The sequence below is a fragment of the Thermobia domestica genome, chromosome 5, assembly GCF_964235325.1.
Source record: "Thermobia domestica chromosome 5, izTheDome1.hap1.1, whole genome shotgun sequence".
Lineage (NCBI taxonomy): Eukaryota > Metazoa > Arthropoda > Insecta > Zygentoma > Lepismatidae > Thermobia > Thermobia domestica.
Window position 1 is genome coordinate 94739510 of NC_137458.1, and position 23696 is coordinate 94763205.

At 36.4% G+C, this 23696-nt stretch overlaps 1 protein-coding gene across 1 annotated transcript in view; it reads right to left on the minus strand.

Annotated features, from left to right (window-relative positions):
• LOC145686006 (inactive pancreatic lipase-related protein 1-like) overlaps positions 1-23696 on the minus strand; it is a 133070-nt gene that overhangs the window by 33646 nt on the left and 75728 nt on the right. The window contains exon 3 of the mRNA XM_081758841.1: positions 11713-11861. Within this exon, the coding sequence (XP_081614967.1) occupies positions 11713-11861 (149 nt within the window). The remainder of the gene's footprint in view (positions 1-11712; positions 11862-23696) is intronic.

A 23696-nucleotide genomic window follows, 5' to 3' on the forward strand; every position in this document is an offset into this window, starting at 1 on the left:
TCTGCACCACTACAAAGCCCCGGCTCACACCGCCTTTATTGTGAACAGCTACCTGACCAAGGCCGGCATCCCAACGCTTCCGCAGCCGCCCTACAGCCCAGATGTGACCGCCGGACTTCTTTTTGTTTCCTCGCCTGAAACGCCCGATGAAAGGCAAGCATTTTGAGACGACAGAGAGGATCCAAGCAGCTTGCACCGCAGTTCTCAAGGCTATTCCGGAGAATGACTTCCGTGACGCCTTCAATGCTTGGAAATCGCGCTGGCAGCGCTGCATCGACGCAGAAGGAGCCTATTTTGAAAGTTTTTAAAGAATTGTAACGATTGGCTCAATATTTTTTTTTAAATCGACTCAGTCCTATTACTTTCCGGACAAACCCTGTATCACTTCGGGCCAGGGCCATAAATTTTAAAATATACAACCATATTTCTCGGGCCTAACTTTGTAAATATACTGTACAACGATATTTATTGGATCGTTCTTTCTGGAGAACTTTTAAAGTACAACTACAAATTAAACCTCTAATTGCTGTAAATAAAAATACAATTTTGCGTTAATTATTAAGATTCTGTAACTTGAGCTTATTTCGGGCTTATTTGATTATCATACGAGCTCGGGCCTAAATGCTAAAATATATTTCGGACTCTAGTCGGGCCTTAAAGTATAAATTCACAGGCCGGGCCCTGCCGGGTTTGGGGTAAAAATTCCGGTCAGTGCAGACCTGTAATATAAATACACGTATGTATAGGATACCTTGATAATATATCAAGAAATAATTAAATAATATTCAAATTAGAGGGATCCAAGTAATCATAAAGCTTCATTGATTTTTTAAAAATTCTTATTCCTAACGTAGTAGTAAATAACAAATAAATAAATAAAATAAAACACTTTAAGTTGTGAGATAAATCGCCAGTTGCTTTTTTTTTTTTAATTGAGCCAACTTTCAGTCAACTTAGTTTCCCCAAGTGCACTCACCGCTTAACAGTAATCATAATTATAATAAGACAGAATTATCAGATTAATACAACGTTACTTGTTAAATAAAAATACCTAGATCTTTGTAGAAGCATTTACTCTATATGTAGAACAATAACTCTAAATTGATAGTTTACATATCCTTAAATTCGATTAATATAATTGAGGGAAAACTATCGCTAAGAAGTTTTGGATCCGAAGTTATTGGCAAAATGATACAGTACGACAGAGCAGGGTTAATACTTCGATTAAAAAAAAAAAAAAAAAATCAATAGAGAGCTTTTGTGAATGCGTCATTGAAACTCCGGGTTCCATAGATCATAGAGTTAGTGAGTTGGAGAGGTGTATCGTAGTTTTTATTTTAATGAATCAAATACTATTTCATAGCCATTAGAGCCATGGGCGCCCAAAGGGGAGGGCAGGGTGAGGCCTGAATCCCCTTCCCTGGCTCACGAAAATGTATTAAATTTCTTAAGATTTTCTAAATACAAATAAAAATACCAAACCTAATATAGCAACCAGGGATTTGAGCCCCGCCCTAGAAAATATTCTTCGGGTGCCCATGATTAGAGCTATGAAACAAATGTTTAAGTAAGAATGAGTGACTTAGTTAAAACTTGCTACCAACATCATGATCAAGGTATATCATCATAGTTCATGGAAAGTCGTTGGACGCACTGAATTTCTATTGAACACAATAAAACGTTAATGAAAGAAGCAGACTAGGGAAAATATGAACTATCGCTGTTAACCAGTTATGTATTGCTAGACTTTGTGGTAGATATTCACTAGACCGTTCTAAAATATATATATATATATATATATATATATATATATATATATATATATATATATATATATATATATATATATATATATATATATATATATATATATATATATATATATATATATATATATATAGCCCATACCTATCCTTATACCATCCATTACATCACTGATTTAAAGTTAGTACACGCTGAACTGTAAAAGTATTAGGTGGATAAACGCCGCTTACATTACATTACATTCCAACTGTTAACTACTTTGAATATTCATCTGGTCCCAGGAATTAATAACTTTTTAATTGGTTCAACGACGGTGTGGGGCAGGCTTGAGTGTATCATACAACAACAACTAAAGTCTCAACCCACTAGCTACTAAGGATTCTAAATTTCATGTTCGTACTTAGCCATGATTGGCAGCATAAATCCAGGAGCGTCTACGCTTATCCAAACATAACAAATAGCTTCTTATCTATTCAACAAATAAAACCAGCCACTGATTACAGATGAGTAACACGTACAACGATCAAGAATACAAGGTGCATAAAATTGTTAGTCATTGAAACGCTATACTTTAGGTCAAGGATACTATTACGGAAACAGGTTTCCATGTGTTAGCAACTACACGATACATACACATAGAGTCTAAGATATAACATGTGATAATTGACTTTGCATGGTGAAGTAGGCAGGCAATTTCATTATGTAATTATTTCGATTGCACTTGTTGAAGTAAGTCAATAAAAAAAGAAAAGTACATATACTCTAAAAGTATTAACATGGAATTAAGCATTGCAGAATAGTACTTCGTGATGCTAATGAGACAGTTAATTTTTTTACGATTTCAATAAACTGCATCATAAAAAGTAGTATGTTAAATACTTTCTACCCTATTAGAACACTCGGTAGATACGTAGGCCAATGGTGGCTAAAGTTTAGCAGAAGGAGTCAAGCAATTGTTTCTAAAAAATGTTACAATTTCGATCATTTCTGTTCACATTAGGTTAGTTTAGGTTGGTTTAGGTGAGCTTAGGTTAGGTTAGTTTAGTTCATATTACATTATGTTAGTGTAGGAGTCCAGTATAATTTTCAAATAATAATAATAATAATAATAATAATAATAATAATAATAATAATAATAATAATAATAATAATAATAATAATAATAATAATAATAATAATAGAATTTCGCTTATTTCTACTAATATTAGGTTAGGTCAGGTTAGCTTAGGTTAGGTTAAGCTAGATTTGGTTACGTTATGTTAGGTCTAAGTATTTGCATCATCCATTTCTCCTTAAATTTTGTTTTTATTATGTGCTTCTAGACCCCTTCTGTCAAACATAACCCATTGGGAATTGAGATTGAAGTATATGTTGGCCAACCAATAATTTACCCTCATTTATCCAACAGCTGCAATCTCGAACTCCAAATCCTACTTCTTTCGTAGGCATTACGTTGGCAATTGAGTTTGTTGGCTAATACTCGGCAAAGCAATCAATTCCAACGTAGGGCCATCGTTGGTAATTGACTAGTTCCCACTTTTATGCTGAAGATGGAAGGCATGACTTTACTTGATGGCTGATGCGGATTTCTTTTGGTTTTGGTGACGAGCTATATGGCTCCATTTCATGATCGATCTCTGTTTCAGGTTAGTGACAATGTACCCAGGTTTCATCTTCTGTCCAGAAATCCATTATTTTTGGTCTGAAAACGACGCAAAAATTCCTCAAGCCAGCAACAGACGGTCTTAATTCAAAAGTCAATTGGCATGACACTTACCTTGCAGAGACTTTGTTGATCTGCAGTATATCTGGACAATATAAGTACTGAACCAACAGTAATATCAATATGGTGGCTATTTCCTTCACAGTAATGTTCCCAATTTCCTTCACAATCTCTTTCACTGCATCTATGTTCTCGTTCGTTATCACTTGGCGTGCCGTTATCACTTCGGTCGCAGGTTATTCTCTCTAGAAGTTACGTTATTTTAAAACTTCCTACTCTCACCCCCAGACATAAGAATTACCGTACTGGCGATGAATTTCAATTGGTTAAACACTTTCACTACTCAAAACATGCATCACAGATCGCAGCTCTAATGCGATACCGGTACATGTCACCAATGGGACAACCATCTTCGCACTGACGCTCCTTCCTTGTTTAGTGTTTCTGCATGATGCTGCGATTCTTATAACAGCAATGATAGTAAGTTCTGTCAACTTACAGTTCAATTGTACAATTTCATCGTGCTTTAAAGCATTGATTTGAGTCTTTCTCGCATCTACTTTTCATGTGTGTAAGTTTGCAATGGCAAATTGAATGAAACATTTATAGCCCTTATACACGACCAAATTTAAAAAACAATATTCGTTACGGACTTCTTAATATTTCTTCATTCATTTATTTGTTCCTCTCATTCCTTGCCTCTGCAATGCTACTGAAATGAACAAACCAAAATAAAATGAAATCTTTATAAGTTTTACGTCCCACGGTTATGCCGGTTAGGCTAAAGGAGATGGTGATAATGAGAAATGAGTGAAATGGTGGAATGAAGAAAGTGGGAGGAAACGGGAGAAACATGAACCAATCAATTTTGAGACAGAAAGTACACTAGCATATACACATTTTACCATGTTGTTCTTTTGAACTTGTTTTATTCTCTACGAAAAAGCTGAGAATATTTATTATACGCTAATTATACAAATATTACTTCTCAATACTTTTCACTTATTTTCTCTAAAGCAACGTTGGTCGGAAATAGAACATTCTCTAACATATTCCATGCAACAACAACTAAATTGCATGCATCTCACAAGGTAAAGTATACAAGTGATACACGCCGATTTTAATGAAACTTACATAATGGACACTAGGGTCAACATAAATAGCACCATATTTTGTTAAATCGGAGTTTAAAGGGGCAAACGTTTTTCCAACTTCAATATTGCACCCTTTTTGTGGCAGAAAAGCCATACAAACACATATTCGATTTTAATTAGACTCATACAGTGGAGACTACCTAGGTAGAGACAATAGATATGCATTTTGTTATATCGCCAACTGTGGAGTTTAAGGGGTAAAATCTCCTCCAATATTTCTCCGATTTTAATGAAACTTATACAATGGTCACTAGAGACAAAATAGAGAGACCCGTACTTTATTATATCGGCAAACGATGAGGTTTAAGAGGACAAAAGGGAAAAGAAGATATCACTTATATTAATTACATCTGATATGAATATTACAAGACGTATACTCTTGGCATGTCTGAATAGATTGATGTATACATACAAGTTATCACGATCGTGTGGCTTAAAAGGTTTATCCATTATAGAAGTGTTTGGTTACCAATTGATAAAGTATCCATAATTGTTCTTCCCTAATTTATATTGTGGTATGTCATTTCTCTGTAAAAATCCAGGAATAATATACTCTTAGGTATTTTTTGGGACGATTTTTTCAAATAACTGTAGAGATTTTGTTTATATTTCATAAATAAATATTTGATTTTGCGTAAATCACTTCTCATAACAACATCCACGCGGAGTAATTTACACTTTTTTTTTTCGTGTGGAGGGCAATGCCGTGCCGTGGAAAATAAGCGCCCGGGGTTGAGAGTATATAGCGGCGCCCCCGTACATATGAATGAGGTCGACAGATCAGCCGCCAAGCGCCACCTCGGTTGGCGCGAAGCGTAAGAAAATTTTCAAAAATAAATCCTGATTTTTCCTTGATTTTGAGCACTTTTTATTAGTTGTTTTACTTCCATACTGCTGTTGATCTAAAATATTCGCAGCAATTTTCCCTCTCTCCTTTTTCCTTTCCTTCTTTTCTCCTCGCAAATTTTGCGCCTCCCTTACTTCGGCGCCCGGGGCCATCGCCTCCTCACGGCACGACACTGGTGGGAGGATCGATTTTCTCAAATGTAACTCATGCGATATTGTTGAAATTTCATTTAAAATGTTTCATTAGTAACATTTATATGTAGGCCTATATATGATTATAAATCACTTCTCACGGAAGAAATCCTAAAGGGTAGTTTACTTTTGCAAATGAATTTTCTTCAGATGAAATTTTCGGAGAATGCATTATAATTTTGTTCGTGTTTCACAAATAAATATTTCAGTAGTAACTGCAGTATAACATGATTTAGTTTTAAAAAATGGAGCAAAAAATTTCAGCGCAATAGATAGTCAGTATCTTTTATTAGTATTATTAACTTCTTATTTAAAAAGAATTGTATATTATTGTGATGAAGTATTAGCTATGGAAATATATTTGAACTTATCTCCAATTTTCTTCTTTTTAAAAAGCTTTATTTTATTTTTGTAAAGACGAAAACTACTTAGTACTTTCGGCTTCAGCCTTTACTGTATACACATAATTTATACCTCAGTGAGAGATAATGTAAATACGGATCGTGTTACTTTGGCTAATTATCTGTTACACTGGTACTTAATTGGTACCAAATGAGAACTGTTCCCATGACAAGACATTAAAGCAAATGAATCTGAGTCTATAATGTACGGGGTTGAAACCAGTACCAGAGCCACATTTCCACTAAATATTATGCAATTATTCACATATACGCTTTTTAATCACTGAGTATCTGCACCATGAATATCCTCCTGTAAACAAAAAGTGGAAGTTTCTGGTGAATTTAAATTGTGAGAACAATTCAAAGTATGCTTTCCATGTCCTTGAATTTTTTTTTATTTAGAATTTATTATTTTTGTACTCGAAGTTTTAAACTGATACGTTGTGGAAAGCAACGGAATTTCCACTAAGCGACCTTCAAGTTTTTTGTCACTCACATATACTGCAAAAAAAAAAAAAAAATCTATTTGCTGTTATTTTAGAGTAAAATATATTGCAGTTCTCCTATGGAGGATTGTTTGTGATCTATGGAAACAAATCCCTTCAGGATGTATCACATGAAAATATGCGCCGTCTTCAACGATGGTGCTAGGAACAAGGGCTTTCAATTTGCACCTCTAATTTCAAATGGAACAGGCTGAAATTCTGTAAGAATCGTGTCGATTTTATTTCAGTTTTGCTGGCCGACTTTCCGGAGATCTTCCGCCATTCGAATCATTTGCTTACAAGAGCCATTTCTAGCAGGTCAAATACACAGAAATCCATTGGGTGATTTTACAGCAATGTTATGTATAATATAGGCCTATCTTCCCTTTTCTATATCCATCCTCACCAAAATACTGAAGTGAAACTGCACTGCACTCATCAGGGTCTGCCACACTTCATTACGACAGGCACATTGAGCTCTTTAATATAATGTCATTGTGAACTACTTCCAGGACTGATACAAAGATCTATCATGGTAAGGGTCATTGTTTTATCTCATGCAAAAACAATAATCGTTCTTATACAAGATATACGCAAATTTCAACAATTTTTTTTTTAATCACCCTGTACCTGAGTTCATAATGTTTAAAATCAGAATTGGGTTTTAGGATGCGGATAAAATTTAAGATTTTGCCACCCGTGTCGAGCATTAAGAGGACTTTGTCGGAATAATTTACATAGCTTTATTGAAATACCATATGTACTATGCTATAGTTCAGAGTGAACCCTCTGAATTATGTGGTCAGTGACTCAACTATATTCTAGAAGAACGGATCGTAACAAACACTTGAGTTCACGAACACCCTAACATGAAAATCCATTACGTATACTAAAACTGGTTTCACAATATTGTTAAGCAACTTACTCCATCAAAACTAATTTTCTTATAATAGGGGGAAAAACTGTTTCGAACTCATTCCATCAGAGCAAGCTACACACAAGCCGACCATCAGGATCAGCAATGTGTGCGGAGACTGCTTCATCAGCTGCACATCCATTCAACTATGAAGTCCTTACATAAACGATCACAAGAATTGGGAGCAAAATTTCTTCCAGAAAATAGGGTAGAAAGTATTTCACATACTACTTTTTATAATGCAGTTTATTGAAATCGTCCCCCAGGAAGGGGGGACCAAAATGAGAGGGAGCTGCACGGGGGTGTGACACGATTTGTCAATGGACATGCCTTACACAACACATTTCCAATTTAATTTGTCTTAGCTCTGGAGGAGGAGCGGTTGACAAATTCCAGAGGGTCTTCGCTCTTCGCTCCTACATACTTAAAAGAAACACGGATTAGAAGTGGTATATGCAAATTATGACGATATATAAGAAGGATTTAAGTGAAACAGTCATTAATCAATAATGGCACTAGGGATGGTACCAGACGAGACCTAGATCGAAGCGGCTTTTATAAGTCGAGGCGACACCAAGAGAACGTTGTAGGGAATTTTAAAGTTAAAGCAGAATTACATATCAAATTCGTGTAATTTACCAAATTGAACTGAATTTAGCACATTTTATTAACTTCTACATAAAATGATATTTTTCGCTAGATGCATCAAATATATCTTCTATTAGGCCTTTCTCATTCTAAGAATTTCTAACTTAAATACTGTATTATCACACCATCGCAAGTATTAAAGGCGTGGGACCAGATGCAGTTCCAAAGCGCAGTTACATCAAGGTACACAAATTAAATGCGAACAAAAATGAACTACAGAGCATGTCTGTAGTTAGGAAATGGACAGGAGAGCTTAGCACCCTTTGCGACAATTTTCAGTTTTCTCTGAGATAAACATAATCTATGTTCAAAAAATAAGCAGTCAAGAATTTAAGGTAAAAAGAATCTACAGCTCTGTCACAGATCCCATAAGTTCTAAGTAAATAAACAGTTTTGTGGTGTTCCTTGATGTCTGTCATACCCGGAGATATCAATGCCTTTCTCTCTCTCTCTCTCTCTCTCTCTCTCTCTCTCTCTCTCTCTATATATATATATATATATATATATATATATATATATATATATATATATATATATATAAATGGGCTGGCTACAATCCTGATTGTTACCCAAAGAAGTAATAACAATTTTGGTTCACTCTGTATAGTGCATTCGCACAGTAATAGCTTTCTTCGTAGAGTGTAAATAATAAAATATGAATAACCATATACGTAGCTACACAATACGTGTATCCATCTGAAGCACGCTATATATTCTTCGTGCGTGATGATGAAAAGGCTTAGACACAGACAAGCTATTACGTAACTTGGTAGTAGATACATAATTTGTAACAGTATCTTAACACTGCGCCAGTTTCCAGTTGAATGACTGTAATTACTCCATGTATGTATTAATTAAATCGTACTCCCGTGAAAACATAGATCTTGGATTGGAATGTTTTATGGTGTTTCACCTCCCTCATGAAGAAGATCGTATTTCAAAATGTTTTCCAATGACTCATTCTCAACGACGGTACGATCTCTCAGGGAATTTACAAGGAAAAGGAGCATTGACGTCATGGGATTATTTCTTCTTCAAGGTCATTGGCTAGTTTTCTATATTAAATTAAAGATTAAATTTTATTGCATTTTTAATAATCAGTCATATGCATAAATGTATTATGACAGAATATGCCAATATGCTAACGATAAGAAAGATATAAAAAATAAATATTGAATATCAAGAGTTTCACAGACAATAGGAAATGTAATATCATATGGGACCCTCCCAACAGAAGTCCCTTTTTGAAATATACAAGAGAAGAGGTATCCTTACAAGTAGAACGTGTGTCACAGTTAGGATTATGTGTGTCACTGTTAGAAGTACAAACAGCAGATATAGTTCGTTTCTTCAAGCAGAGTGCAGTTAGTATATAAAGAATGCCGCCTTCTACGTTTGGTGACTCGTGCCATAAATAAGTCATCATCCGAGGGATCTTGCGGAAAACACCCCCGATAACTAAATGACCAACCACAATTCTAATTTCAAACAACGGACAGTTGATTGTCGACTCCACGTGGAATCTTAGTTGCCACAGTTCCAAATGCTGTTAGTTCCAAATGCTGTCTTTTAAGTTATTGTTCGAATCTCTGTTCCCAAGACCAGCTTCCTTGATCTTACATTGTTGTTGACATCTGTTTTATATTAGCCATAGTATTGGGAAGAAAGAACAAACATAGTGGGTTTTAAGACGTCCCAACCATGCAAATGCGGTCAAAAGAGGGTTGAAGGGAGGATGAGATACTGTTGTAAAATTCAGCTTGGAAACTTCAAAGACATTTGCCGAACTGTACTCTAATTGAGTGAACACGCTATACAATCTTCTACTTAACAGGTGCTTTTTATATATCCAGTACCGTACGCAAATAAATAAATAAACAATCTGTTTCAGCAGAAGAAACATTACAAGTTATTATTGGTAACGAACGATATACTTTTTATATAGCGTAAAAACTCTTTTTTTCAAAAACTACGCATGGAATTGAACCTCTAGTATCTCATTTTGTTTAGCTCGATATAATATATCGATTGACATATTTCTTCTCTTTGGACAATGTTATACTGAAACCAGGGGTAAAAGTGGATCTAAAAAGGTAGGGGGGCGGTAGGTAGCGGCATGACGTCACACCGTTCCCCTGCCTATCTTTGCCCATTGTATTTTTTTTTAGAAACTGGGGAACCATTTACATATTTTTGGAGGTGAGGGGACGGCGTCCCCCGCGTTCCCCCTCACTTTTACCTTTGACTGAAAGAGAAACTGAAACTTGCATAGTGCTAATATTTCGTGTTCTTAAGAAGAGGAGTTGTACATCCCGTATTGAAGTTTAAGTTCGTCCACTTTTGATTGATGTGAGGAGAATGATGACCCAATTCAGAACTACCAGATAGTTGAAAAGATTTGTCTCCAGAATAGGAGATATCAGGAGATCTCTCTGTTTTTATTTATTCATTTATTTCTAGAGGAAATCATGTTCAGAGAAAATATTTCGATTTAGTCGTTCGATACTTTTTTAATGTTGAAATTGCTTTTCCAATAGTGGCTACACCTGAATATGTCTTATTAAGAAGATTAGTTACGTCACAGAAAGTTGCCCTCCCTGCTGACCTAGTGTTCATTTTTTCACTAGCACTGTTTTTAAAAGTTTAATTTACCGTTTTGACAAATATTCCTTTATATAGAATTTTTTACACATAGGCCAATGGTATATTTTGATCCAATGTTTCTTGTATTGGTGCTATAAAAAGGAAAAAAAGGCATTTCTCCATAATAATATGGGTGAGAACGAGAAAGTGAACATAATGTACTATTAATGCTCTTATGGTTAGAAGTCATTCTCGTCTTAACTGTCTAAAGCAGCGTTTCCCAACCTTTTTCAACTTGCGGCACACTACAGATGTAACTTGAATTCTCGCGGCACACCTATATATATATATATAATTACCGTGGTATTTTAATGTGATTACTAATTTCCTTCTTACAGAGAAGAAAGCTCGATCACTGATTTTCCCCCGTGCTAAATAATTATACTTATTTTTAATTCTAATTTTAAAATAGAAAACAATAGCAATGAAATATAGGACTCGGGTTTTTAAAAATCCACTTTCTCTTTCGAAAACTGTATCTAACCTCTAACTAAAAGGGAAGATCACTAAATAACGAACAAATAAACAAATCTCCTATACTTTTAAAACACAAATGTAGGTAATTTGTATGCATGCTTGCTTTGTTGAATTTATTGAATGATATGTTAAAATTTCAAGTTACGAAATAGTCTGCAACAACAAAGAAGTAATAATGGTCATGACAATGATAAATACGTTTTTCAACATTAAAAATGTACAGAAAAGTAACACAGTACGAAATTTAAAATTGTAGATTTATAGTAGAGGTTCATAGTAATGTGAAATATAAATATACATTTTCCCCTGTCTTGCAATTTGGTTCGTATAGAATTAATAGTTTGTTTCGATTTTTTCGCGGCACACCAGCGACTCATTCGCGGCACACCAGTGTGCCGCGGCACACCGGTTGGGAAACGCTGGTCTAAAGTCTATTTACGGAAATTTGTATTTAGTTCCTTACCTTTTCTCATGTCAGTGTTCGGCCTGAGATCTTTGCCTCCGTTGAAGCCATGGATTATAACCTTGACTGGATGCTCCGGATTGAAGTGGCTCAGGGATAACGAGTTCGGGTCTGTCGTGTTGATTAGATCAGGATTGTCCTGAGTCTCTCTGGTGGGGAAAAAATAATTAAATAGTACAATTTAAAATATATATATATATATATAATAAAGTTTTTCAATAATTATTGTAATATTTAAACCAAATTACTAAAATATTTTGAAAAATTGTTCATTTTCCATCATTCTCATTCTATATAGTATCAAATTAAAAGGACGTTGTATTTAGCCTTCTCGCGAGAAAACGACTAAACCGTTAGAAATAAATTTTTAAACATAGCACTTGTCTGGACCTGGGTTTACATAATACTCTATTATTTTTTTATTAAATTTGTATCATGAGAAAGTCTAACGTAAGAGGTTCAAATTGTATGTAAAAAATAAAGTATCTCAACGTTACGAGACCCTCAAATTAAGAAGTTAAAACTCGGCATATAAACTTCTTATTAAAAATAAGTGGACAGTTCTTTCAGTGTTAATGAAAATTCCGCTTCTAAAGTGATAAAGGGAGAAAATTATATATTTTAATTTCTGCTCTTCTCTTCATAGAATCACAAATTGAGGTGAGGAAACAGCTGTACCATTTGAAATGAATCGTTGAGCATAATGCAGCATTTTCAAAAGGGAGAAAGAGACCAACTTCCGTAATATTTGGGAATTCCGATGTTGTATTCACAAAGATTTTCCTTAGCAGTTTGCATAAATCGGATGAGACTATTTGAAAATAACTTGCTAACATAGTTACCACTTTGAACCAATAGTGTTTCACTTTGATTCAAATAGGTGCCCTGAGAGTGAGAAAGGTGGGTTCAAATAGAAATAAACTTTATTCTTCCCGTGGCAGTTTTGGTTACGTAGAAGAATTCAATGATGAAAAGATAACCACTAGTTTTGACGCCGTCAAGGCATGAAAACTGATTTATAAAATATACTACACTCTAACTACGATAGAATAGTTCATAATCTACACTAGCGGATTTGTTTTTCTTTCCTTTCTCGTTTCAATGACGTTCAGACGTTTGCCCAATCTCTCTAGAATTGGTACCTGGGGTAATCTGAGGCAAGAACCTAGCTGGTTGATACGATTGGAAACTTGAAGTAGTACTGTATATCTATAATTACTGTTTGCAATAGATTAATACGATCCAAGATAGAACCTATTCCTCGAATGCTAAATCCATATCGAAAAGTCATTACTCACTACCTCTGAATTAGTTTTGTCCTGTGTCGATAAGGGTAGAAACTAAAAATCCTTAATTTCAACCACTTCCAGTTTGAACAAAGGAATAAAGAAGGAGACAGAACCTATTATTTGGACATTGGATGCATTAAAAAAAAAAAAAAACAAACAAACCTGCTTCTTGATGCTTCTTACAGATTTTGGTCTATGGACACCAGTATTGAAACCGGAAGTTGTAGTAAATTCAATCATTCGCTGTTTCGAGTTGCTGTTTGTGATTATATATATATATATATATATATATATATATATATATATATATATATATATATATATATATATATATATATATATATATATATATACAGTAGAGCGTCGATTATCCGAAGTAATTCGGGGACATGGGTGTTCGGAAAACTGGTTTGTTCGGATAATCGAACTGTACTGTACTGTACTGTACTGCACTGTACTGGACTGTACTTCTACAGCCAGTGCCAAACCGACAGAAGTGTGCTGATTGTTGAAACACAGCGACTGGCGGCTTGGCCGGTCAGCAGCGCCTTATGAAGGCCCCATTAGAAGCAATGTTCCACCAGCGGTGGCTCAGTGCGGCGACTACTGTGGGAAACTTGGTTTGGGAGTGAGGGAGATGATGGACGGTAGGGTGGGAGAGTAACAGGTGCGAGCGAGTATACAGTTCGGTTAAGCAGTCGTTCGGATAATCGACGCTCTACTGTATATATATATAGGATGTTTCAAAACAACACCGACAACGTTTGAGAGGTGATTCCTGACACCAAAATAAGACAAAAGTATAGACCAACCTGCGTGCAAAAATGCTTCCTTTCGGAGTTATAGGTTGCCGAAAACACGAATAAATGAAATTTAAAGGTCCATAGCTCCAATACTATGGAACCTGCCGTAGTCGTGTCAAGACTTCACTTAAGAACTAGTATGTGCCCTATTCAAATATCCATGTTTTAGAATCCTTCGGTATTTCTGAAACAGTTTTTACAGAGGTAGTTGGTGAGTACTTCAAATTATATGCCCTTAGCCAAACTATCTCTATAAAAATTGTTGCGTGAGTACCGTAGGATTCTGAAACATGATTTTTTGGATACGGCACATATTAGTTCCTAAGTGAAATCTTGACCCGACTAAGGTAGGTTCCATAGTTTTGGAGCTATAGACCTTTAAAATTCATTTTCTCATTTTTTCGCCAGCCTATAACTCCGAAAGGAAGCATTTGTGCAACCAGGTTGGTCTATACTTTTTGTCTTATCTTGGTGTCAGGAACCACCTCTCAAGTTTTGTCGGTGTTGTTTCCAAACAGCCTATATATATACCCTTGAGGCGATGTATTGATTACAGAAAACCATTTTCGCTATCTACGAGGAAGGTCCAATAATTATTATCTCCAACATATTTAAAATACTTGAGCTGGGATGGATGATGGGGGATATTGTAGCCTAATGTCTTAAATGCCTATATGCTAAATTTCAGAACCATGATATATTAATATTCTTTTCTGTCGTTTCAGGTGTGAGAGATGACACCTGGCTTGAAAAATGGAGAAAACCGAACAACGAGCTGTCATCAAGTACCTCCAGAAAAAGGGGTTAAGCCCAAAGAAGATTCATGAGGACATGATCAGTGTATTGGGTGATGGGGCTCCTTCCTATTAGGTGGTAAAGAACTGGTGCCGCGACTTCCGTTGCGGTAGGGAAAGTGGTCAACTGGCCCCTGGTGCTGGTCCTCCAACAACAGCATGCATCCCAGAAAACATTGATGCTGTGCATGATACGATTATAGCAGACAGACGAATCACGGTGCAACAGTTAGCAGACATCACGCACATCTCTGTAGACTCAGTGGAAACCATTGTGCATGAACTCTTGGGATTCAGAAAGGTGTCAGCGCTATGAGTACCTTTTTATAAATGTCTATGGGTCTAAGTTACTTTTTATAAATGTAGAACGAGACTTGTTTGGAAATTTAGATAAAAATTTGATTATAGACGAAGCAGCAATAACGAGTGAGAAACCTAGGGAAAAGTTATTAGTTTAAAGAACCATTTAGACGTAAGGCCTATAGACCTGGTCTAGGAAGAAGGAGACTTCTTTTCTGTTAGTAAATGTATTCATTACATGCCAATATTCTTCTTCATCAACAGAATACAGTGTTAGATATTCGAACATAATTTTACAGGTTGATAGTTTGAAATTTTCTTTTTATGAGTGAATCTAAGTACAATACGTACACAATTTGTATATATTTCTTTGATTTTATAGGATTTTTAATGTAGATTTTTATACGCCTATTCAAAATCACTATTTTGAAGTAACCTATGTATTGTAAGTTTCATGTAATAAAGTATGAAAAGTATAAAGTATTCCTGGTAGTATTTAATGGTTACTTACCTTATATCATTGATCAAGGTATTGAAAATTTGTTTTTAAATATTATGGTAGAATTTATGTAATTAGAACATGTAAGCCTACTGTAAAGGTTTGCTATTAAAATAAAGCCCCTATAAAAAATGCGGTAGGTAACTTTACTTAAATGGGTCAATAATAATGGAATTTAGTAACATACGCAAGTGGACATTTTTTAAAGGGGCACCTCTAGCTTCCTGCAGCCGAGGGCCCCCAGAGATGCCAGACCGCTCCTGATCCAGATATTAGTTCGACGAAGACTCTTCATAAAAGCCGACTTGTGTATCCCTTTGATGTGATTTGTGAATTCATATCACACATATTTCGGGGATACATTGGTCGAATTTGAATTCAGCGTGAAGAGTTGAGTCGAAAAAAAAAAAAAAAGAACTTACAACAGTATGGAAAGCATGTATGAGTCTTTTCGTATTTCCTTGAGCATGCAATTCCATATCCTCCTCTGCACAAGCTTTATTAAAAATGCACAGAAACAGTATCAATTATTAAACATGTACAGAAGTGGGAAAACTCTTATCAATATCAAAATATGTCATGTCATCGCCCATGGCACTTTTACGCATCTGGGAAGGATTTTGATATGTAAGCAGCTGGGAATGTACGCATCTGGAAGGTAATCTGATTGGATTCAGCGCATGACACATGTTAAAGCGAAGTGAAACCTGTTTGGGTGTGCAAATAGATGGTAGATTAAATCTCGTTTGCAGAGTGTGAAGTCGTGTTTGTGTAGTGCTTAAGGTGTGGGAATGGGTAAGCGAAGTGGGCAGAAGGACACAGAAAGAATCTGTCATTTCTTTCAAAATGTGTGTAACAGAGATCGGAAAGTGACGTATAGCCATTTCATCAGTGGACAGCTTGGCCGAAATACTACTTATCGTATTCTACGAAGGTTTGAAGAAACTGGCAGTGCCGAATGCAAGAAGCCATCATGTCGTTTGGCGCAGATGATGAACCAACAAGTAGTGAAAGAAGTTGAATTGGAACTTTTGAAGAATTGTGTGTCACGGTGTGTCTGTCCGTGAATTAGCCTGAAAATTGATGTTACTGCCTACTAGCATAGACATAATCAAAAAAAAAGAAATTGGGCTTCAAAATGTATAAAGTAAAAGTGTCTCCAAAGTATATGGAAGAACAAAAGATATGTGCACAAAGAAACTGTCGCAGAATTGCTTTTTAAAAAAATGGATTCAGCGTCATTGAAAATCTCGGTGATTGATGACGAGACGTACTGTCCTGTCGACCCTAATGATGTTACGGAACGTAAGTACTATTCATGTCGAGATAAAACGCAAAATACAATGTTTCCGGAACATACCTTAGTTACATGTACTGTATGTCTAGATGTTCAGTCCAGTAAACATTCACCTGTCTGGTGCAGATTCGTGGGATGGAATCTTTGTTATATCATCGGGTTTGCAAGTTATAACATAAAGGTAACCAAGACAGTTTTGTCGCTTTTGTGAAGGTCTGTGTTCAATTGGCCTTCACATCGTGAATTGAATGCTAATGGAGATAAGGCGAAGGTCAGTTGTTGGTGAGGGTATATCCAACATGCTGTCTGGTTGTGGCAGTTCAGTTACACCGTGAACTTGTGTAAGGTCAGAGTGAACATGGGACTTCCACAGAGCGCCAGCGTCGTAAGAGGTGTATGCTGTACGAGTTCAAAGTGGGATCAAACGCCACTGCAACGGGGCGAGAGATATGCCACACCTTTGGTGAGGGTGTCATGACTACGCGGACAGCGTAGCGGTGGTTTTACAAGTTTAAGGACCAGACATGTGAGGAACTGACTACAATTCACTGTGAGTGGAGAAAGCATTCGGCAGCACCTCCATCAACTTGGGAAGCACTTTAAGTAGACACCTGTGTTTCTTTGCTGTCTCGTCTGAGGAAGGAGGCATTTCTGGACAGATTGTTAACATGTGATGAGAAGTGGGTCCTGTACGAGGCTCGACGACGCCGTCATCATTGGTTAGCACCCCATGAACCGGTTCCAAAACAGCCAAAACCAGCACTGCACTAGAAGAAAGTCCTCCGTTGTGTTTGGTGGACTGCTCGCGGCATCGTGCATCGGGAACTGCTACCAGCTGATCAGAGCATCAATGCAACTGTGTACTGTCAGTAGTTGAGCTATGTTCAAGAAAAACTCAAAACTCTGTAGCCAGCAATTCTGAATCGGAAAGGGGTCCACGTGGCTAGAATGACCCGGGACACTATTCTACGCCTTGGATGGGAAACACTATTGCATCCACCATACTCCCCGGACATTGTACCATCCGACTGTCACCTGTTCCATTCCTTGTTCAATTCCTTCGAGGACGCCAGTTCAAGTTACTAATAGAGGTACAAAATGCACTTGATATCTTCTTCTCTTCACGGCCCACCAAGTTCTAGCGCATTGGAATCCATGGCCCTCCAGAACGTTGGCAGAAGGTTGTCGATTCTGAAGGTGTTTATTTTTGATCTTCCAGCTACGTTTTAGGAGACATATCGATGTTCGAAGGTAGTGGGTGAAAAGGCGACAGAATTTTCTTGGTTACCTTTACATAACGTGGTATCTGTATTTCCTCGATTTCTTATACTTGTCAATCCTCTCATAAATTATTTTAATTTGCTATTCTCCTGATTTATATAGTTAACGTGAAGGATGTAACTGGGGAAATGTAAAACTTCGTTTAATTCTCTTAAATTTCAATAATAGGATAGATTTAAACATGATTGTTGAATAATATTTTGGCAATTTCTTTTTATCTATGCTTATTCAATATATGTCATAGTGAAAGTGGAAGCTGGTATTGTGGTGCTCGCTCCGTAGGACAGAAGCACCTGCTCCTTTCACCTGTTCAAAGAACGAAAAGAACATTTCATATTGGAGCTGTTGCTAAATTTATTCTTCATCGTTTTCATTCAGTAAGTTCCAAACAATCATAGTTTGTTAATTCGAAGAAAAGGAACATGATTACTCAGTGGTAGATTTCTTACATCTGATGGGAGGAGTCCCTGGTTCTATCCCCCGCCACTTAAGTTTTTGGTAAATAACATCATATCCGTGGGTTTTCTTGGGTTACTTCCATTTCCTCCCACATTTTCGTTCCACCAATTCTTCCATCATCATTCACTTGCCTGAATCGCACAACTCCCTTAGCCTAAAGGGGCGTAATCGTTCGATTTTATTTCATTTTTATTTTTAATTCGAAAAAAGTATTATTGTTTGTCAGGGGTGCCCACCCACCCTCATGTCCATGACACACACCCCTCAATTGTCTATCCGTAGGTGTTCTTCCATGAAAAAAAATATTTTCGATTAATTTTTACATCCCCTCAAACATATTTATATAGGTTTTTAACCCCCCCCAAATATTTCAAGACGCAGTTTGCGTCATAGCCCCCCTTTGTGGGCACCCCTGTTGTTAGTTGTAGAGCCGAATCGAATGCTTTTATATCATACGCATCTTTGCTGCGCGGCTCTCTGGTTCATTTCTCAGTGGGATCTGAATAAGCAATCCAAGAAAAGCGTATATATATAAAAGCTTAAATCCCGTATAACCAAGCGAAGGGTTGAGTCCATTTGAATATTCTTTTGTGTAAGTTAGAGTCCATTTAACTTTCATTAAGACAGGGAACAATTAAGGGCTACATTTGTGACCAGACAATAAAAATATTGTTTCATATGAAGACCACAACAAAAGCGTAAATCGTTTGAAGTCTTGTATTTTTTTTTTTTTTTTTTAAATTTAATCTCACCTTCGTTCTCTCTGTTAATTTCGTATTCGAAGGTTTGGGGGAAAATGGGCATGTGTTATAAAATATGTAATTTGAAATCCATAGAACATGAGATTTTCTTTACAAAAAAAGAAAAAGAAAAAAATGTGAAGAAAGGGGTTGCTGGGAGAGAAGTAACAGCTATGTTTTAAAATATAGAATTTAAATTTACCTGGGCAGTTTAGAGATACTGACAGATTATACAGAACATTTACTATTGAATGTCTAATACTCCATAATCGTTCTGGAAATAATTATATTACGTTCCAAAATACAACCTAAACAGAAAATTCCATTCATTCATTACTGAAAACAGGTTTTTACATAACGTAGGAATCTTAATAGATATTACATTCCAACCCAGTAATTTCCGATTGGCTTATGAATTATGTTGAGGATAGCTTTTACGCTTGAAGCAACGACTGAGAGAAATGCATAGGCTTAGAGCAAAGGAGTGGAGGAAACGAGGCAGGAGAAAGAACTAGAAAATAATTGGCATTGCAACAATAGTCGTCGCGTATGGTGTTGCTACAAGACGATAAATTTCCCGTTTCGTCTCGAAAACGTCTCGACGAGAATTACATTTTTAAATTCTAGAAGAAACTAGAAACATGGCAATTTTTGCCTCGTATTCGAGACGATTAAGTTTCGCGAGTCTCGTGTACAAAACTGATTCAGTTTTAAACGATATTTCATTACGTTTAACAAAGTAGTCCAGGACCCATAGTATACCCCCGTAAAAAAATCGAGGTCCAGAGAATTTGATTTTTGATTCGTGTTCTGGGATCATTATTGAATTAATTTAGCTTGGGTAGACATTTCTAATCCGGGCCGATTAGGTTCTGACCGTCATTTTAACCCTTTCGATACTGTGCGCTTTTTGATGTTTTCGTTGACGAAGTTATGCAGGTGCTGCAGCTTCCCTAATTATCATATTGGCACTTTCTATGGTGCGTTGTGTTGGCCAAAGACAAGGTTTTCAGATGCTGGTATATTTGTTTCAATCTATCTAATAAGAGGGAAATTATAGAGGGAAAATGGGATTTTTTTTCAAAATTTTCACTTAAATCCGGGAATTAAAATTTCTCATGGCTGGAAACACTGCCACTAGATAGATGCAACTCATCTTAAAATAAACTTTGGCACACCATTAATATCTCTAAGAAATATCATGTCGATATCTAACAAACTAAGCATATAGTTTAAAAAACATATCATTCTATCTTTTAAAAAATTGCCATTTTCTGGACGTCATTTTTAAGAATGGCGAATATATTTTAATGATGACTTAATATTTCGTGAATCATGAGACCTACATTGAACATTCTTGTGTCAGACGTAGGTTGTGAATGTCTTTCATATCTCTGGCCAAGACCACTCCCCAGTCACTTTACTAACAAATCATTTACAATTGCAGCCTTTGATAATGTTGACTCTGAAGACAGCTCTTCTTTGTCCGGCACATATGGCACACATAATACGGCAATGGTGCTTTTTCAAGACCGTGCCAATGAGTTAGATGCAGGGTAACAATCAGTGTCAGCATTAAATATACAGAAACGAAGTAGTAAACTTATAACACAGCTGCCTTGTCAGTGTGTGCAAAACTACTACAAGCCAAAACACGTCCCGATTTACCAGAAAGTTTCCAAGTGGCTGAGGATATGCATCATGTAGTGCCCGATACTGCAATCTGTAAAACCATGGAAACTGAATTTGTTATTACTCTTATTCAGTGTGGACTGAAAGATCAGCACAAGGCAGTTCCTCCATGGGCTGGAATTCATGCTCTAATCTCCCAGAGTACCGTCTTAATGAAAAAGGTTGGCTTTTTACCAGTAATATCATCTCCTGTCACAAACTACGCAACAGCTATAAAAAATTTCCAAAATGTGCGTGCTCAGCTTGAAGATCAACCAATCCTCCCAATATTCTGTGACAAAGGTGTCTTCCGTATTGTCGCTGAGATCTGTATGAGCAATCCAGAAGAATTTAGTGAACTTTATCCAATGATGGGCATTTTTCACATGACAAAAGTTGTACTGCGGTGTGTAGGAAGTTATCTAACAGGATGTGGCATAGAAGATGAACTCATTGAGATTAACATCTTTGGAGCCAAAACTGTGCAATCTGTATTGAGCGGAACTCATGTTCGATCGTTACAGGGTATGCTCACCATCTCTGAGGCTATAGAAACATTGCGTTGGATGACCTTTTGGAAGAAGAATAACAAATTAGATTTCGCAGATGTTATGGAAGAAGCGTGCAAGGCACAGGACGCACTTCATTTGAAGGACATAATGAAAAGCCAGGCAACATTGACTACACTTCGTTCAATATCACAAACCTTAAGAGCCAAGTTTGAAGAGTTTATCAAAGAGTGCGAAGATAAGTCAGAGCTTTGCAAGAACTGGGGAAATGTAATTTTAATCGGTCTAGTGAAGGACCTAGTACATGCTGATAGAAAAGGAGACTGGGAGCTGCAGAAAAAACTGTGGAGTCACTCATTCCTGTGTTTCGTGAGTTCGATTGTATAAACTATGTGAGATATGGCTTCTGATATTTGGAAAGAATAAAAAAACTAGAAGTAGAAAACAAGTATCTTCACAACAAACTTGTTCAAGGACACTTCGTGATCAAAGACAAAGAAGGACGATTCAATGCTGTAGCTCCTGATATGAAATTAGAACAAACCATTCAGAGTTCAGAAAATTTTCAAGGGAGTTGTCGGTCAAACACCTAAAAGTGACTATGTTGCTCAATGGCAACTAGTTTACCACGAAGTACTTTCTATTTGTAACGTTTTCAAAGAGGTGACTAATTCTAAATTAATAGACCACCGTGAAACTGTTCCTCATCATGAGCTAATGGGAAAGAGAGGAGAACGTTTCAATAGAAATGTTGAGAGCCTTGTTCATTTTATGCAGCGATGACGAAATCCGTTTGAAATGGTTGAGCCTGAGAGGATGCATAAGTTTGTCACAAAACATGTGAATAACGATGTAAAGGCACGTCTATTAGATATCTTTTCACATGGGCCAGAATTATATACACAGCTGAAGCAGGAGAAGTTTGTATTGAAAATAAAATCGTTTTTTGACGTAATCAATAAAGCTAACCTTCCACGCTTTAATCGGAACAGTGTAACAGAACCAGCAACCAGAAAAGCTCCACTGGTGATCTCAAATAAAATTCTTTCCCAAGTCAACATAGAGATAGATCTGGCAAAAGAAAGTGGGAAATCTATCAAGAACATTATGTCTCACGACCTTCTTCCAACAAATGCGTTATTTGATGGAGATGCTGCGACAAAACCAGTAAAACACACACTCTTTAAAAAATTAGAAAAATATCTTTCATCTGGCGATTTTTATTTCGAAAAGGCTCCTGCACTAAACACTGCTGTTATTGTGGATTATATGTCCCAATTGCGAACGGTCAAGCTGTCATCCATGAAAAAGTTTGGAGAGGTTATTCAGAGAGTTCTACAAATATCAAAATCAGTATGTACTCTGCAAGAACTGCATATCATATTTGGCAGTTATCTTGAACTTTCGCTCAAAGAGTATGAGAAAATGAGGCGAATGTCTACAACTGGATGAATCGAACTTGCATGTATAACAAATTCTACACCTCTGTCTTTGCAACATGATAAATTATGGTCACCTACATCAAACAAGCTTAATCTGGAGATGCTAATGCGGGGAAATATTACTGATGTTTTAGCAAACTCAGAATTTCCAATTATTGCTAGTGGAATGATTGTTAATAAGGAATTGATGCCGGCACAAATATATTCAAACGGTGCAGGCCATATTGTAGAAGAACTGAAATACAAAATGGAGGAAGCTGAGCTTCGTTCATTCCACATGTAGAGTGGGCAGTTCGAAAAGGTTTGAAGTGAATAATTGTTCTATCGAATAACACAGATGTGATTATTCTGTTACTTCATTTTGTTGCACTTCTTATAAGTCAAGGATTGGAAGAATTATGGATATGTTATGGAACAGGTGTAAAAGAGACGCTTAATCCCTCTTCATATTTTGTACCATAGACTCAACTCAGAGATTTACAATGTTCTCATCAAGGCCCATATTCTTACAGGTGATGACATTATGAGCAAAATTGGAACTAAGCGGGGAGCTTTAGCCACTGAACCAGTGAAGTTTCTAAAAGAATTTGCTGAGATTGACGACGACTGTGACTTCAAAGACGTCGATAAGTATCTTATGAAAGTGTGGAAAACAAAGTGTGATGTTCGCACTTTTGATGAACTTTCCTACAATGAGTTCAAGAGATCAGTCCCACTAAGTGACCTTCCACCAACGTCATCGTCCGTGCATGGACACATTAAAAGAGCATTTTATTTACTCAGAAGATGTGTAAATGTTTTGAATCGTTCGTATGTTCCAAAAGACCTCTGTGAGTTTCGATGGGAAAACGTTGATGGTGTTCTTAAACCTATTAATTTTTTAAAGCCTCTACTCAGTGA